At 45.2% G+C, this 15,314-nt stretch overlaps 5 protein-coding genes across 5 annotated transcripts; 3 read left to right on the top strand and 2 right to left on the bottom strand.

Annotated features, from left to right (window-relative positions):
- Positions 1-326: 326 nt before the first annotated feature.
- I203_107726 (uncharacterized protein) lies at positions 327-3,050 on the bottom strand (the record flags this gene model as incomplete). Its single annotated transcript, XM_065518245.1, has 7 exons — positions 327-515; positions 593-1,142; positions 1,206-1,286; positions 1,367-1,518; positions 1,612-2,221; positions 2,341-2,824; positions 2,894-3,050. 7 exons carry the CDS (start codon positions 3,048-3,050, stop codon positions 327-329), a joined length of 2,223 nt encoding a protein of 740 aa, XP_065372975.1.
- Positions 3,051-3,335: 285 nt separating this feature from the next.
- On the top strand, positions 3,336-4,010 carry I203_107725 (uncharacterized protein; the record flags this gene model as incomplete). Its single annotated transcript, XM_019151426.2, has 2 exons — positions 3,336-3,824; positions 3,942-4,010. The coding sequence occupies 2 exons, from the start codon at positions 3,336-3,338 to the stop codon at positions 4,008-4,010; spliced, it is 558 nt and encodes a 185-aa protein (XP_018999230.2).
- A 369-nt stretch (positions 4,011-4,379) lies between these two features.
- Positions 4,380-5,240, top strand: I203_107724 (uncharacterized protein; the record flags this gene model as incomplete). Its single annotated transcript, XM_019151425.1, has 1 exon — positions 4,380-5,240. The coding sequence occupies one exon, from the start codon at positions 4,380-4,382 to the stop codon at positions 5,238-5,240; it is 861 nt and encodes a 286-aa protein (XP_018999229.1).
- Positions 5,241-6,555: 1,315 nt separating this feature from the next.
- I203_107723 (uncharacterized protein) lies at positions 6,556-7,545 on the top strand (the record flags this gene model as incomplete). The annotated part of the gene is made up of 4 exons (XM_019145797.1): positions 6,556-6,611; positions 6,689-6,751; positions 6,905-6,970; positions 7,119-7,545. 4 exons carry the CDS (start codon positions 6,556-6,558, stop codon positions 7,543-7,545), a joined length of 612 nt encoding a protein of 203 aa, XP_019005616.1.
- A 484-nt stretch (positions 7,546-8,029) lies between these two features.
- Positions 8,030-15,001, bottom strand: I203_107722 (uncharacterized protein; the record flags this gene model as incomplete). Its single annotated transcript, XM_019145796.1, has 11 exons — positions 8,030-8,605; positions 8,697-8,862; positions 8,926-9,758; positions 9,828-10,120; positions 10,258-10,489; positions 10,604-11,896; positions 11,967-12,329; positions 12,394-14,340; positions 14,405-14,467; positions 14,519-14,893; positions 14,960-15,001. The coding sequence occupies 11 exons, from the start codon at positions 14,999-15,001 to the stop codon at positions 8,030-8,032; spliced, it is 6,183 nt and encodes a 2,060-aa protein (XP_019005615.1).
- Positions 15,002-15,314: the final 313 nt, after the last annotated feature.

The following is a 15,314-nucleotide window of genomic DNA, read 5'->3' as shown; positions in this document are numbered from 1 at the left end:
CTCTTTTCTTCTTGATATATGCATCATATGATCCGTTCGTCTGTTATAAGATTGGGATTTTGCCACACTGGAGTATACTGTACAGTATTGATACTTCGCCGAGGTTGTTCGATGTGAATGAAGTATAATCTCAGCTTTGATTCGGCGAAAGATTTTACATGAGTGAGTTTCGCTATGCATGTCCTCAGATGGACATCAAGTCTTCGGTATTAGGGTTCTCCTCGAGCATCATCAAATAACAGCAAGATACAGTAACACAAAGCGATAGATATACAACATACTGTGCCATGTCATTCTGGACCATCGTGACTCGGTCACTGCGATTACTAATCCAGATCGATCATCCCTTCTTCCTCTTCTTCTTCTTCAACCTGACCATGAGAATCTTTCGGGCCAGGATCAACTTTGATGTCCTCTTTCAATCTTTTCGCTTTTCTTTCTTCTTCCAACTTTTTCGATATCCTCTCTAATCTACATCCCGGATCTTCACCCCTCAATGAGGCGATAGCGTCAAGCTATCAGATCAACAAACAACGTTGAATTTCAGCTCTATGGAGATCCAACCATCCAATTTCGGGAATCTGTTACTCACCCTTCTCTGAATATCTTCACCATCTCTACCTACTCCAGATCTAGAAGTAGGATCAAACCCGATTTTCTTGATCGCCTCAGCCCCAAAGGGTCTTTTCCTCTCAATCTCTTCTCCACCATCATCCTCTTTTCCTACTTTCTTCTGCTTCTTCTTCTTACTCTCTTTATCTTTATCAAGAACGGCCAAATACTTCGCACCTGTACTTCCACCTCTTCCTTCTCTGTCTAACAAACCCTGTAAAGCCTTTTCAGCCATCTTCTCCTCAAGGTGTCTCTTCCGCTTTTCAGATTTACTTCTACTACCCAACTTCTCACTGAGATACTCTTCTCCGAATCCCTTTAGACCCCCACGGGATACTGATCCAGTATTGATCACTCCTCCACCTACCACGTAGGTAGCTCCCCCACCACCATTCTCAATACCTCTAGGTGCCGCTTGACGTCCTGCGGCAGGTAACAAACCTTGTTTCCGCTTGGGGTCGTATCCTAGTTTACCTCCAGGACCGTTGGAGATGCCCGCCGGACGAGATGTGAGGGCAAATGACGATGTACTATTTTCAATATATCATTAGATACAAGAAAAGAAGTATGAATATAAGTGAAGACCAACTCACCTAGCTGTAAATTCCGCTCGTGAGGATTTACCACGCTGGATCGCAGCGTGTATATGATATTCACAAACTTGGTTTTGACGTCTACCGTGACATTGTTCATCAGCTATGATCTGTACTTGGCATGACCTCACGATCAACGCTATGCCGGGTATGATACTTACAGATCGACCCATGTTTTACACCGATTACCATCCTTCTGCATTGCATTACATCTACCTAGATCTTTCGCTTGACCAAGTAAGATGATTGAGTCTGCTGAAGAGGGGTTGAGACCTAATGGGAATTCAAGTGGATGAGGACCATTGCTACCGCCCTACACCATTATTGACCACAATGTATCAGCATTGTTTCCTTCTGAAGCGTGTATCAAGTCAAGTTGACAGGATTAGTTGATGGCTTGACTTACCCTCAGATTCCTCCATACTCTAGGGTTAAGAATCGCAACAACATTCCCTTCCGTAAGATTACACCATTTCTCATACGCCCCGCCAGATCCACCTCTATAAGTGACTCTTGCCTCTTCATCTTGGTCATTCTCCTCTCTTACGACCGCATCAGCCTCAAACAAAAGTAATTGTAATAGCGCATCACCGGAAGTTTCACCTTTATTGCTTCTTGGCGGAAGAGAACATAATGTGAGATTTATATATTTTCTAGGCACTCTTTTCCTTTCTTTGGCTGCTTGTTGTTTTTGCTTCTTCCAATATCGGTGACGTGTATTTTCACCCTGCTTCTCAACTGAATTATCAATTTTGAGTGCTTCAGCTAATGAAGTTGAAGTATGTTCCTTATCTTCTTCCTCTTCATCACTATCATCTGGAGCATTTTTCGTTCCGCTTATTTTGACTTCTCCCCTTTGAGCTACGACGGCGATTGTGATCCAATCTCCATCTACCGCAATATCATATGTGGCTCCATCTTTTGATAGTCTGATCACAGAGTATATCTGAGAGGGAGTGAGAAAGTATCGGCCGGATAGATGGTCTTGGAGAAGAGAATGGGGAAGAACACGTTTACTAGAAATAGAAAACGGCATGAGCACGAGACGGATATTATAGGACAGTTCCATGTATCACTCGACTGGTAGCGCCAATCAGAGCATGAAGGTGCTACAGGGAGGAATTCCTGAACTCACGATAATCGTACACCCGAATTGGGCTCTACAAACCTCCATTCCTCCTCTCCTTCAGGATCTAATCCGAATTGCTTCGGGCCCAGCTCAAGGTTCTCTATCAACGTCAGACTATCTTCGTCCCTCCGTACACGCTTGAAATCTTCATCTATATCGTCATGCTCGATCTCCAATTCCGGAGATTCCTCCTTAGCTTTTCCTTTTCCTTTTACAACACCGGCTGATATCGATGTACATGAGGAGGGTTCGTTGTTGCTTCTACGCTGTTCAAATCCATTTGACCTAGTCGCAGTTGGAAACGTTGGCCTAGGAGAAGATGATATACCTTTACGCAATGCAGCAAGGGATGAACCCATCCTCGAGGGTCCGGCTTGGGGTAGGGAGGGTAAGATCTGAGGAGCAGCCTTGGGTTTAGGTTTTTGTTCAAAATTGAAATTCGGTTGAGAGGGTTTAGAAGGTAATGGCGTCGAGTTATTCTTTACTGCATCTGATAGGTATCACACAGGCCATCAGAATGGAAACGTAGGAGGTAGATGCGGTTGAATGATTAACTCACCTCGTATAGAAGCTTTGGTAGGTGTGGACCCAACCAACACTTTAGCCTGTTCTTTCTCCTTCAACCTACGGGATGCCTCCGCTTTAGCGAGTTTATCATCCTTGAGCTTCTGCAATGCAGCTATCTGAGCATCAAGATCGGAAGTGTCTGCTTCCATCTTGCCAATATTGTCGGAGTCTGGAGATGTCATCAAGGAAGAACATCTGTCAATCGACCGATTTATCGAGTGTTCAACTTTTGACTTTTATCGACGCGTCTGCCTAGGCACGGATCTGTCATAGTAACAGAAGTGATGACGCAATGACATTTCTTTACACCAAACTAGCCCAAGGCTAAGGACGAACACAGGACAAGAATGAACAATGTCTGGGTCATCTCACATCTCACTGTTTCAACGATAGCCACAAGTCATAGGGATATCCAAGAGAAGAACGCATCTACAATGCCATCATCAATGTTCATCTCCACCACCGCACCAGTCCTGGTCCCACCTATAAACTTCTCCCTCGTCGCACCAGGTATATATCGATCAGGTCATCCCAATCGGAAAAACCTCACTTTCCTATCCAAGCTCAACCTCAGGGGAATAGTCTACTTGGAGAACGAAGATGAACCCTATCGACAGGACTCACTAGATTTCGTCAATAGCTCTCACCTGAACCTATATCGATTTGATCTAAGTAAAGAATCGACACTGTTTACTCCAGAGGGTAAACAGAAACTGGAAAGTCTGTTGGTGATATTATTAGATAGACGGAATCACCCTTTATTGGTGCATGATGATACGGGTAAAGGCACTGCTACTTTGATTTGCGCATTGATAAGAAGATTTCAGAATTGGAGTTTGACGGGTGCGTTTGCTGAGGGCGATATGTTTGCTGGACCTGCGGGTGGGGCGGAGGGTGTGGGATTGGGTGAAGCTGGTATGGAAGTGAGTGTATAACATCCTTAAGAGGGACTATGCATCATGGCTCATGCATCATGAATCCAACTCCCAATGCAATGTTGAGTCTAGCTAACATTCCATCATATTCTGTATTGTTCACAGTTCATAGCATCATTCGATCCGAAGAAAGTCAATTATGACAGAAACTATAAACCAGATTGGGTAGATTAGTGGGTACTCTGTCCGAAAGAAGGCTCAAGCTGCAGCTCTCATCGTCACCTGGAACTCCGCTTTTACGCTTGATCCTAGTCTACCTCAGGCCGTATACCATCCTCGAACTTGACAATAACCGGTTCTCTTACCATCCACACTAGAAATATGGTAAAACGCAGATCAACCACAAAGGATGTACCGATCAATTCAACCCCTAATGACGATGGTGTACTAACCGGATATCAACTTCACCACGGTACAAATCTCATTGCCACTCAGAGGCTATATGATTTGCGATGAATCTTTATCACGCCCATACTCAACAGATACCTTCATCTCATACTATTCTATCGATATACCCAGTGACGCAGGTCGTCTCTTGACATCATGATTAACCAACGATATACCTATTTTACCTCTACACCGTCTACCGCTCCTCCAACTACCAATCACTCGCTCACCCGGCGCCAACGCCCAAACTTACGAATCATCACTTCGCTCCCTAACAAACACGATCTGATCGGACCGAAACCCCTGCCCCGATTATACGACCCGACCAAACTCAACGCCAGTATCGCTGCAGTAACCGCTCCTTTATCTAGGAAGATTCGGAACATGCGAAATAGAGAAGTGTATGTATACGAGGAGAATCACGGAGGATCGTTCTTGGACATGGAAGGGAATTCGTCAGAATTTACTCGTTACCGGCCGATATCATCTGGGTTACGCGGTGGTGTTCCATATGATCAGACTAGAAGCTGTTCGATCCTACCTGCTACCAGCGGCGATTCGATCACTCACTCGCGACTAGACGCGTCACCACCAAATCGAATGTTGGGACATAAGAGGAAATTAAGCGATAAATTCAAGAACTTGTTTGGTAAAGCCCGGCGCATGGAACGCCCAGGGGTAGACATGGGCAGAAATCAGGAGCGACTTGAAGATGGAACATCTATAGGAACTAAGAACATCAATCACAGTACTCTCAATTACGGCCATGCTCCTACAGTTCACATTCCATCTCGATATCGTCATTCATCCTACCTAGAAGCAGCTTATCAGCCACCCGTAGCCATTACTTATCCTGCTTTCGGACCCGAGGTCGATTCGATCCCCATGTTCTCAGATCACAGCGAAGTAACAGCTGCACAGAAACAAGAGGATCAGGAGTTAGATGATGAATGGGATAAGAACTCCTTTAGTGAGGATGATAAAGAGGAAAGTGAAAATAGTTGGAGTTGCGTGTGATCTGATAGCTTTATTTTCTATCATTCGATTTGATTGTGTTTTCTTCCCTTTTCCTTGATTTACTCAATGGGTCCGCGGATCCAGTGGAACAGTATTGTATCATACGATGTGCATCAGACATTCAGAGGAATATATGTATTTTCATAATTGTATCAATAGATTGTAAAACATGTATCCTAGTGTCGATGTGCCATGTGCCATGTCGATGTCGATATAGCTCCATTAGACTGGTCATATGGAGGAAGAAAGTGTTTTCGCATGAGAACGAAGACGAACATCGATATAACCAGATATCTAAACTGGTCACATGATATGACCTGAGATGGCCTGGGGTTTAATTGATATCTGACGAGAACATCACTGAGACCTAATGTATGAGTAAGAGCAGCCACGTTTCAATCACATTCGTTTCAAAGCAAAAGCAAAGAAGCGTGTGAGTGAGCAAATGATATGACGATTTGATCACATGAGAGGTCACCAATGTTCTAGTGAGACTCACATAAGACGCATTGGAGAGTTCGAGCATCGAGTGAGCAAGTGCAAAGGGCTATGGTGCATGGATCATGGATCATGGATCATGGACTGTCTTACAACGCCACATCATACCTCATACAGTAACTACAGTCTTAAGAGATCCGCATGCTCAGGCACGTCTCTCGGTACCTATGCGCAGTCAGAGTTACTCTCCGTTCAGGGAACAACCACCGTACAGAGTGATCTACGACCGAGGAACTGTGGGGAGGATAACCTTGACCTCTTGGGGACAAACCGAGTACCACACCAACAGGGAGGGAACCGATTACGAGTATGAATACAAAAAAGTACGGTAAACGGGATACGGATTACGAAAGACCGGTTAACTGTACTCGTCGTACCTTGAGGAGATGGACGTGCGAAGTGTCTGTGATTGGGATTATCCAGCCTTTTATCGAATGAGAAAACCCCAACACGGTCATGATCAAAGTAGCAAATCAGGAAGTAGATGGGATGATGCACCCTGTCGTACTCATGTCTTATTGTCTGACACTGACAGATGACTGAGGGGCTGGGCCAGAGGATCACAATAGGAATTGAGTTATCTAGTATCCAGTATCTAGTATCTAATCATACTCTTACCGGGTAACCGAACCAAGTAAAAGTAGTGTATATATATAGATACAATCCATCATTCAACCTTTCAACCTTTTATTCTTTCCTTCCACCTTTCTATCATATCTTTTCATACAAAAATAGAAAATACATATAGATCCTCAGTGATAATCCCCCAATCCTCTCAATCAATCATACAACAAAAACACTCTTTGACATTTCCAAAATGAAATTCACCTTACTCGCCTCTATCGCTTTAGCAGGATTGGTCACTGCTCAGACGTGAGTCATATCGATATCTCCTATTGACTATACCAATTCATCCGTGATAGTACTTGAGAGCTGACAGCATTATATAGCATCCCAGAGTGTGTAGTCACATGTTCCACTCAAGCTGCAGCAGCAGCAGGATGTACTTCTTAGTGAGTCGATACACACTCGGAAGCTATCCCACTCCAACGATAGTAAGCTGACAATAAGATATCTCAACTCTCTTCCCTTCCAATATATTACGACTTCCATTTCCCACTCAACCTTCTTTCTTCAATCCCATACCTCCGATTTCACCACCACAGCACCGACGTTAGCTGCGTCTGTACCAATGCTGCTTTCCAAAATGCCGCTGGAGCATGTTTGATCGCGTGAGTCACTATCATCCATCCCCACATCAACCATCTACAACGCATCATCTTGTGATATCCGTACCAATAACTGACTATACCTGATCTTCATCTTTATCTGTCATTCTCCATCGTCCCTCCTACCCATTTTTCCCCTTTGAACCAACAGCAACTGTACTGCCTCCGACCAAGCCACCGCTACCGCCCTCCAATCCGCTCTCTGTGCCGGTCAATCCGTCACCGGCGGATCAGTCACAGCCTCCATCACAGCCAGTGGTTCAGCTTCAGTCGACGCATCAGCCATTGCCTCTTTAACTCAATCTGGCGGATCAGCTTCCTCAGCAGCTAGTTCCCTCGCTGCCAGCGCATCTTCCGCTGTCGCAGCTTCTGCCTCTGCTTCGGGCAGTGGATCGGCCTCGGCTGCTTCTGGATCAGGTAGTGCAGCTTCAAAAGCTGCCTCAGCTACTTCAGCTGCTGCCAGTGCAGCCTCCTCTGCTGCCTCTTCAGCAAACAAGGTTGAAAGCATCTTCAAGGGTGCGATGGGTGCTGTAGTTGGTGTGGTAGGATTGGTAGTTGGTACTTTCACTATCCTCTAACTTTAACATAGTAATCTCAATCTCAATCTCAATCTCAATTGTAGATCAGTGAAGGGAAGTTTGTTAAATCATAAAGAAGGTAAATAGGTCGTTTTGTTTTATAGTCGTATAAAAGTTCCATTTCTTTTCCTATATGGTATCTTAATAAGGTGATAAACACAATCCATTATGAGATGTGATATAACCATAATTTCTACTCGGCAAAAGATTCCAACAAGAGTGGTGCGGATGATATCTTCAATTATCAATCAAAAACAATCACTGATCGTCTGTTGCTGGGTATATGAATGTTCAAAGGTACACACATGCTTGGTCATTTACCACTAACCGATGAGGTGGGGCGAGTAGTTCATCTAATTTTATTCGATGCGAATATACATTCTATACAGTAAGTTTTATTCATCTTGTATATGTCATAAGGTCTCCTTGACCTATCTATCATATCAATCCTTTCTCGTTACAATCCGACTACGAGGCACGCAAATCAACCAAAAGATTTCAATTCAATCCCTTTCTTTTCCGCTCCTCCTCCTCCTGTCATTCCAGTATTCGATCCACCCTGATTCCTACCACCAACAGCATTTCTAATGGCCAATTCCAATTCTGACCTCTCACCTTCTCCCATCGCTTGAGTCGCCTCCTTGAATGAAATAGGATTTGACTGAGCTAAACCTAACATTACACCAGTTGAGATGGTATGTAATTGACTTTGACCCGATGGTGAGGATGATCCAGGTGGATCAAGTAATAAACATAAAGTAGGCAACAAAATTCCGTATCCTCTTGATTTCGTTTCTTCAGGTAGAGTCGTGATGTAATTCACCAACGATTTGATTATCTCCTTTAACCCTTCCAACGAATTATTGTCTCCCGAAGAGGAAGTAGCATGAGAAACCACGACTTCAGACAAATTGTTGATCATTGGACCTAGGAGGTTCAAGGCGACGTGCTGAAGGATAGGGGACGGTGCAGGAGGAGAGTTGGGTCCAAGTGGTGAAGGGAGGAGACGTAATGAGGCAGTGAGGAGGGTCGAGGAGCAGTGAATGGCTGTAAGACCGAGCTACGAAACCCACCGACGATCAGATCAGCATATATGACACAGGTAGCAAGAAGATAACTGTGATCATCATCGGGATATTTGGTGTACTCACCTCCGGTCGTTCCGTACCCGCACCAAGATATTGACCAATAGTATAAGCCACACTCTCAATCAAGTTCTTACTAACTTTGATCCCAGAAGGTAAAGTTGTGAGAACGAGGGTGATAGCCAATAAATTATTTTTGATCTTAATGTTCGAAGCTGTATTGACTCGAGTTCTGCGATTCACCCAAATAATTAGCATGATACTGTATGCGTTTGTGGGGTATCAACCGACTCACCTCATATCATCTATATTCGCTAGACACCCGCCCAATAAACCATGTACGACTCTCTCAGCACTATCTACCCCAGGTACTTGTCCAGCTACAAAACCTTCTATCAAACCTTTCAAGCATCCCAAGCTACCTTGAACCAGTTCCACGCCTTGGGTAGATTCGTCAATCAATAAATCGAGATAGAGGTGTATTCCGACAGCGAACAGATCGGCTCTTTGTGAATGATCAATCAACTCGTTAACAATTTTACCGTAATTGTTGAAACTGATTTTGATGAGGTTCGTTCGGTCTACCAAAGAATCTTGATGAGAGAAATTGGATTTGATATTTAATTCCTTTGATGAGATGCAATTCCTAAGATTGAATACAATTATGGCTAATATCCTCCTTACATGTTCCTGATCCAACTTTCCTTCTAGACCTTTACGTGAGAGGGCATAGGTCGAGATACAATCGATCATCTCGTATTTCACACTGGCCAACTCGCTCAAGCCAATTCGATATGTGAGTGTACACAGCTCATCGAAGATTTGCGATTCGAAGACCCTCGTTCCGCTCAGACCCGGTCGGACCAAGCTGCTCATCAATTTCAAACATGCCTTGGAATAGGGAGCGCTGGAATGATCGCCAAGTGATTTCAATAGCGATTCGAAGGAGAGACCATATAAGATATAGAAGTTAGCGGTGGGCTCTTCTTTGACCGATAATCTGAAATTGGCTGGTTCCGAAGGGGAATCAAAACTTTGACCGTCCATTGAGCCAAGAGCGAATGGGTCGGACAGTGAGAGGGAGATGGCAACGGCGTGCAATAGGTTGGGCACGGCGGCTTCGTAATACTGAAAAAAAGCATACACTTGATCAGCAGGTGTTCCTTTTAAATTGCTCCCGGACATCTGTGCACTCACAGGCAACAAGACCTCTCTCCCTACTGCATTCCCACTATCCAGCCCTGCACCCATGCCGCTCAACCCACCACCGCCCATCTCAGGATCAGTGCGCAACTGTGCATAATCCCTCAAAGCACCAATCCAGAACGGTCCAAGGAGGTATCGATATGGCTTGATAACGTCAGTGAGGTATGCCTGTTTCGTACTGGATATCTTGAGTTCAGCCCAAGCCGTGAGAATTGATATCTTGAGCATGATAGCGGCGTTGGTGGAAAGTTGATCTACATCTCCAAGGGAGACAACTTCTCCGGCTTTTCAGTGAATTATCACAAGTCAGCAAATGCCCGCCCTATGATACGGACGATCTTCCTCGATATTGTGTGACGAGATAGCTTCACAAACATGCGAAGTTTATAGAATTCGAGTTGTCAAGAGACTGCGCACTTACATTTACATTGTTCCAGCGCTCCGGTCAGAAGCTTCAAAATCCTACCCATCCTACCAACTTCTTTGACTACACCACTTCCCACAAAGACCGCACAGACCTGTACTGCAGAAGCAAGCACTTCAGGGGCAGAGTCCGATCCGAAGGACGGTGTGAGAGCAGCGGCGATGGGGGCTTGGTGCTGTTCGAGTAAGAGGGAAGATTCGAAATCGGGATCAGGAGAATTGGCAAAGTGCTACAAGTTCATCGAATAAGGCAGGTTAGCGTCTGCCGTGAGGCAAGCTTCCCCTTACATGGCTGTGAGACGCGATGGAATGATGAGTATCGGCAAATTCCACTACAGACTCACCTCGATGACATCCCTCAGAACGATCAGCCCCTGCAATCTAACCTGCATGACCAACGCCGCACTGGCACTAAAAGCCATCTTGATCAGATCGCCTATCCTACTGAACAGTAGATGTTTCGGGTTGGATCCCATCTGTTTAGCTAAGATGGGATTGAAATTCTCCAGTTTATTATGCTCTTTGACAGACTGGATGATCTCATGGAGACACTCCAAAGCGAACAGCTGGGTTCTCCATCTTGATGATAAAGCATTGGAAGTTTGGGCTGAAGCAGATGCTGAACCAGAGAACGATTCACCTTCATCATCAATGAACTTAGGTCCACCTCCACCACCCGTATTTTGCTGTTGAGAGAGGTTCTGTTTCTGCTTTTGAGCAACGGTACGAGTCATGATTCTCTGACAGAGATCTATCCAACCTGAAGGTAGAGCAGCGGCAGTCTGCTGCAACCATGAAGTAATCACTTGTCTAACACCTTCGATCGACGGATCATCATCCAATAGTCCGAATAGATCCTCAACTAGTTGATTTCCTCCGATTTTACTGATCAGTACAGCATCTCTCTGAACGATCTGATACAAAGCAGTTATAGCAGCAACCTTCAGGGGTCTTCTAGTCGATGCCAAGTGAGATCGGAAAGTCGACACAAGCTTGGGTATATCCACTTCTGACGGAGCGAACATTAAGAATTGTTGAACACATTTTATAGCTTCTACCGCTAGACCTTCGTCCGTTTCTTCGCTGAATTCATGTACCAAAAGGAAAACCAATGATCGAATCTTTCCAGGTTCTTGTAATTCTGGTCCCAATACACCTATGAGGGCATGAAGTAATCGACAGATCACTTGATAGGCAGGTAAATCCCCTCGAAGGTTGACTGATCCGAGCGATCCGCCATCGGGTTCATGAGTTTCCAACATGTATATATTGGCTAACATTCCTAGAGTGGTGGGGACGAAAGGCTCGTATGACAGATTCGCAGCGTTGATTACTTGAGTCAGAGCAGCCATAGCCCAAAAGTGGACTACTGGATGAGGATCGGTGGCAAGAGACATCAAGATGTTGACGATAGTTTTCAGGATCGGTCCACCAGCTAAGCCTCCGACATTACTATATATCGCACCGAAAGCCAGCGCACAGCCGGCTCGAGAATCGGGAACTCGATTATTGACCACTTGATCCACTAGCCATTGGACTTGAGATGATAGGTAGGACGATCCGGCTAAGGCAGATAGGATACCCATAGACTCGGCCGCAGAAGATCGAATACTAGGGCTAGGATCGAATATAGCATCCTACGCATATCGCAACGTCAACAACCAAAAGTTTTCTTGATTACATCCGTACCAGTTATGATATACTCACCTGTAAAAGCGATTTGATCAAATCGCTGACCTGCGCACTTCCCAGGGATCGCTTAGCCTTCTGACCAGCATTTTCAACATTGCCCAGACTCTTCCTCAACGCTGCCATAGTATTAGCCACGACCGCTTGTTTCCTTCCAGCGTTCTTCTCCAATTTACTCGATCGCATGTGACTCGACAGCGTGGCGAGAGATTGCACTTGACCTTCAGCGTTTTGGTGAGCGAACATGACAGCGAACAGCTCAACTCCAGAGTCTATCACTCCGGTCTGTGGAGGAGCAGGTTTGGGTGGAGTAGGCAGAGGTTTGGATACTAGTAATTCAAGGAAGTCGTGCTCTAAAGATCCAAGGATTGGATGCGATAGCTATTGGAATGAACAAGATCAGCTGGTGAATGACCATAAGAATTATGACCTGCTAGCTACATACCTGTGATTCGATAGCCATTTCTACTCTATCTCTGTTTAGGAACGCCTCCTCAGCTTCGATCCCACCTTCACCTTCTCTCGCACCTAACAAGCTAGTCACGCCAAAAGCATATCCGTCGGTAGATTGCCAGATAGTAGTGAAATGACCAGATTGAGCAGCTATAGCAGCCTGGGCAGCTGAACCCGAATAATTTTCGGGATCAGCAAACACCGTTATGGCAGCTTGCAGGAGGGCAGATTGCATCGACTCCGTCGCAGAGGAAGGCCCTAGGGTCGTGAAACATTGTAAGACCCTTCTACGTAAGTTGGCTTCCCTTTCCACTAACGATGGTCGAGCGGTAAAGACGGGTGATTGAGTACCAGCAGTATTATTGGCTTGTTCTTTTAACGCTTCGGCGTATGCAGTGGCGAATCCATTGACGAAGTTGAGCGAGTTGGTAAACAATGTGGAAAGTCTTCTGGCCACATCGATGTTGACTAAAGATTGATTGTGCCGTAAGAAGTTCAAAACAGCAGCCAGGGTACACTCCCTCACTAATAGCAAGAAACTGCATTCCACTTCTCCCCTCTCACCAACCGAGGTATCTTTGCTTGTCGGTTTTGGTAACGCGTTTCTCCACAAAACCAATAGTTGAGGTAAGTGGAGTTTGACGAAAGAAGGACCGAGACTCATAAGAGCTGCAATGAGGTACCAAGCTACTTGAACTTCCACCATCGCAATAGGTATTTCGTGGTCGCCAGCTTGTTTGAGTAATGACACAGATAAGTCGAATACCTTTGACGAGATATCGTGCGACACATAGAGCGGTCTAGCTGGACTGACAGCGATTAAAGCGGAAAGAGCGAACGATTTACCGATAACACGATTAGGTAATTCCTTCGATGCTGTTGGTGTTCCAAGCATACCCAGATCCTTAGTCACATCCGCCAGGAGGATATTGAGCATTCGAGGTAATTGACTTGGATTGATGGTACAAAACCTTCTTAGGGTGTATGAAGCAGCCAATCGGATAGAGTATGATTCGTGTGATAGCAAGCGGACTAGAGGTTCCGCTAATAACTCGATTATCGATGGAGGTGCATTACCGAGCTGTTCTAGTAATCCAGCGATTTCCCGTAAAGCGATTATAAGAACTTGGTTGTTCATCTTTGGTTGACCAGGTAGAGGGGTAGGCTGCCATTTCTTCAAATAGCTATTCGTCAATTCACGAATCGCCGAGACTTGACCTGGCTCCGATAACAATCTGACACCGATCAAATCGCGAAGTAACAGTATGACTGAGTCTCTGGTGGAGAGCGTATCATATCTTGACGTTTGACCTCTTTGGAATATGACTATCTCGTCCATCATATGCTTGACGATCTCGGCATAATGAGCTTCGACATAGTCTCCTCCAAGGAAAGTGAAAAGGGTAGCGTATACATCGATTATGGCATTTCTTAGTCTTCGAGGAGTGTGGGGTTTGTTATATGGTACTGAGAGGTATTTGAGCATTTCCTGGGTGTTGAGTAGAGTTTTGGACGATTTATCTTGGGCTGCTGATGTCATCACCGTCGGTTCATTCGAATTGTCTTCACCTTCTTTGGCTGAACCTTTCTTGCTTGATTCTGTAGGTGCTACTCCTGATCCTGGCACTTGACTTGCAGCTATGAAATGAGCAAGTAGTCGACTCAATGACCTCCTCGTCAGATAATCCGCTCCTTCCAAGCTCTTCAGGACTAAGGGGGTGACCATATCTATTGTTTGCTCAAGTTGGAGTAGTGATGTGTTGGTATGAAGTGACACAAACGCTTCGGCGCAAGCTCGCTGAACGGGAAGAGCCTTGTCTTGTATACCGTTGCGGAGTGACTTGAGGAGATCTCTCAACAATCCATCTGGAAGAGCTTTGCCGGCTGACTGGAGGGATTTTGAGAATGCAAGGATAGCATGGACTCGTAGAATGACGGACTAAGGAGTCAAGCGGTCCAAGTCAGCCAAGAGCACAAATTCCAAAAGTGCTGTGCGTACTTACAAGATTGGAATTTTTCAATACTTTGGTTGAAGATGTACAGATTTCACCCATGAAAGACATCATCTAGAAGGACAGATTAGCCCTTTATTTCACAATAGAATCGTACATACTCACATTGGCTCCATGGACTTTGATGATCTCGCCAATAGCATACCAGCTCGCTACTCTTGCGACATTCTCGTTCGCGCTCATATTCTTATTTCCACCATCTCCCACTGCTCTCGTCAGAGCTTGCACAAAATCGAACAAACTCCTGGACTCTACCCTCTGATGAAGTTTGACGAGACATCGCACGACTAGATGTCTGATGGGTCTACCTGGTTTGGGTAAAGTCGGTTGAGCAGTCGGAAGCAGTATTTTGAGGAAGAAGGCATGTAAGGAAGGGATGGTAGGAGATAGGTCGGATGGTTCGAGTGATTCTATGGCTTGTTCGGCATGTCTCAACCAATGTAAGAGGGTCAAGTCGGATCCTTCACCTTGAAAGCGGGACTATAAGGTGGTGGAAGTCAGCAATGTTCAAGTTGACTGTTGTAACAGTTGTAAGCGGTGTCTCACCTCGTCCACTTTCAGAGCATCTACCGAGGCTTCCGAAGCCATCATGAAGGTGTATGTATGGGACTTCTGCAAGGGGTGTATGTGAATGAGGTCATGCAAGGTATGAAGATAGATGGTGATCATCATCCCATCGTTGTTCTCGTCACGTACCAAATACGAGTAGACCTACCTCCACGCTCGGGTATTGCTATGAGCCTGATAATCGTTTGTGTCTGACACATCAGGCACACTTTTCTGGTTTTTCAACATTTCGTTTTCATTGTTCTTCCGCTCAGAGAGAGAGGTCATCTCAATGTTGATCTGACCTGCATAAACCTCATATCCAAAAAGTCTTATCTCTCACCTTCGATACCAC

The sequence above is a fragment of the Kwoniella mangroviensis genome, chromosome 2, assembly GCF_000507465.2.
Source record: "Kwoniella mangroviensis CBS 8507 chromosome 2, whole genome shotgun sequence".
Lineage (NCBI taxonomy): Eukaryota > Fungi > Basidiomycota > Tremellomycetes > Tremellales > Cryptococcaceae > Kwoniella > Kwoniella mangrovensis.
This window is presented reverse-complemented; position numbering and strand designations above follow the sequence as displayed.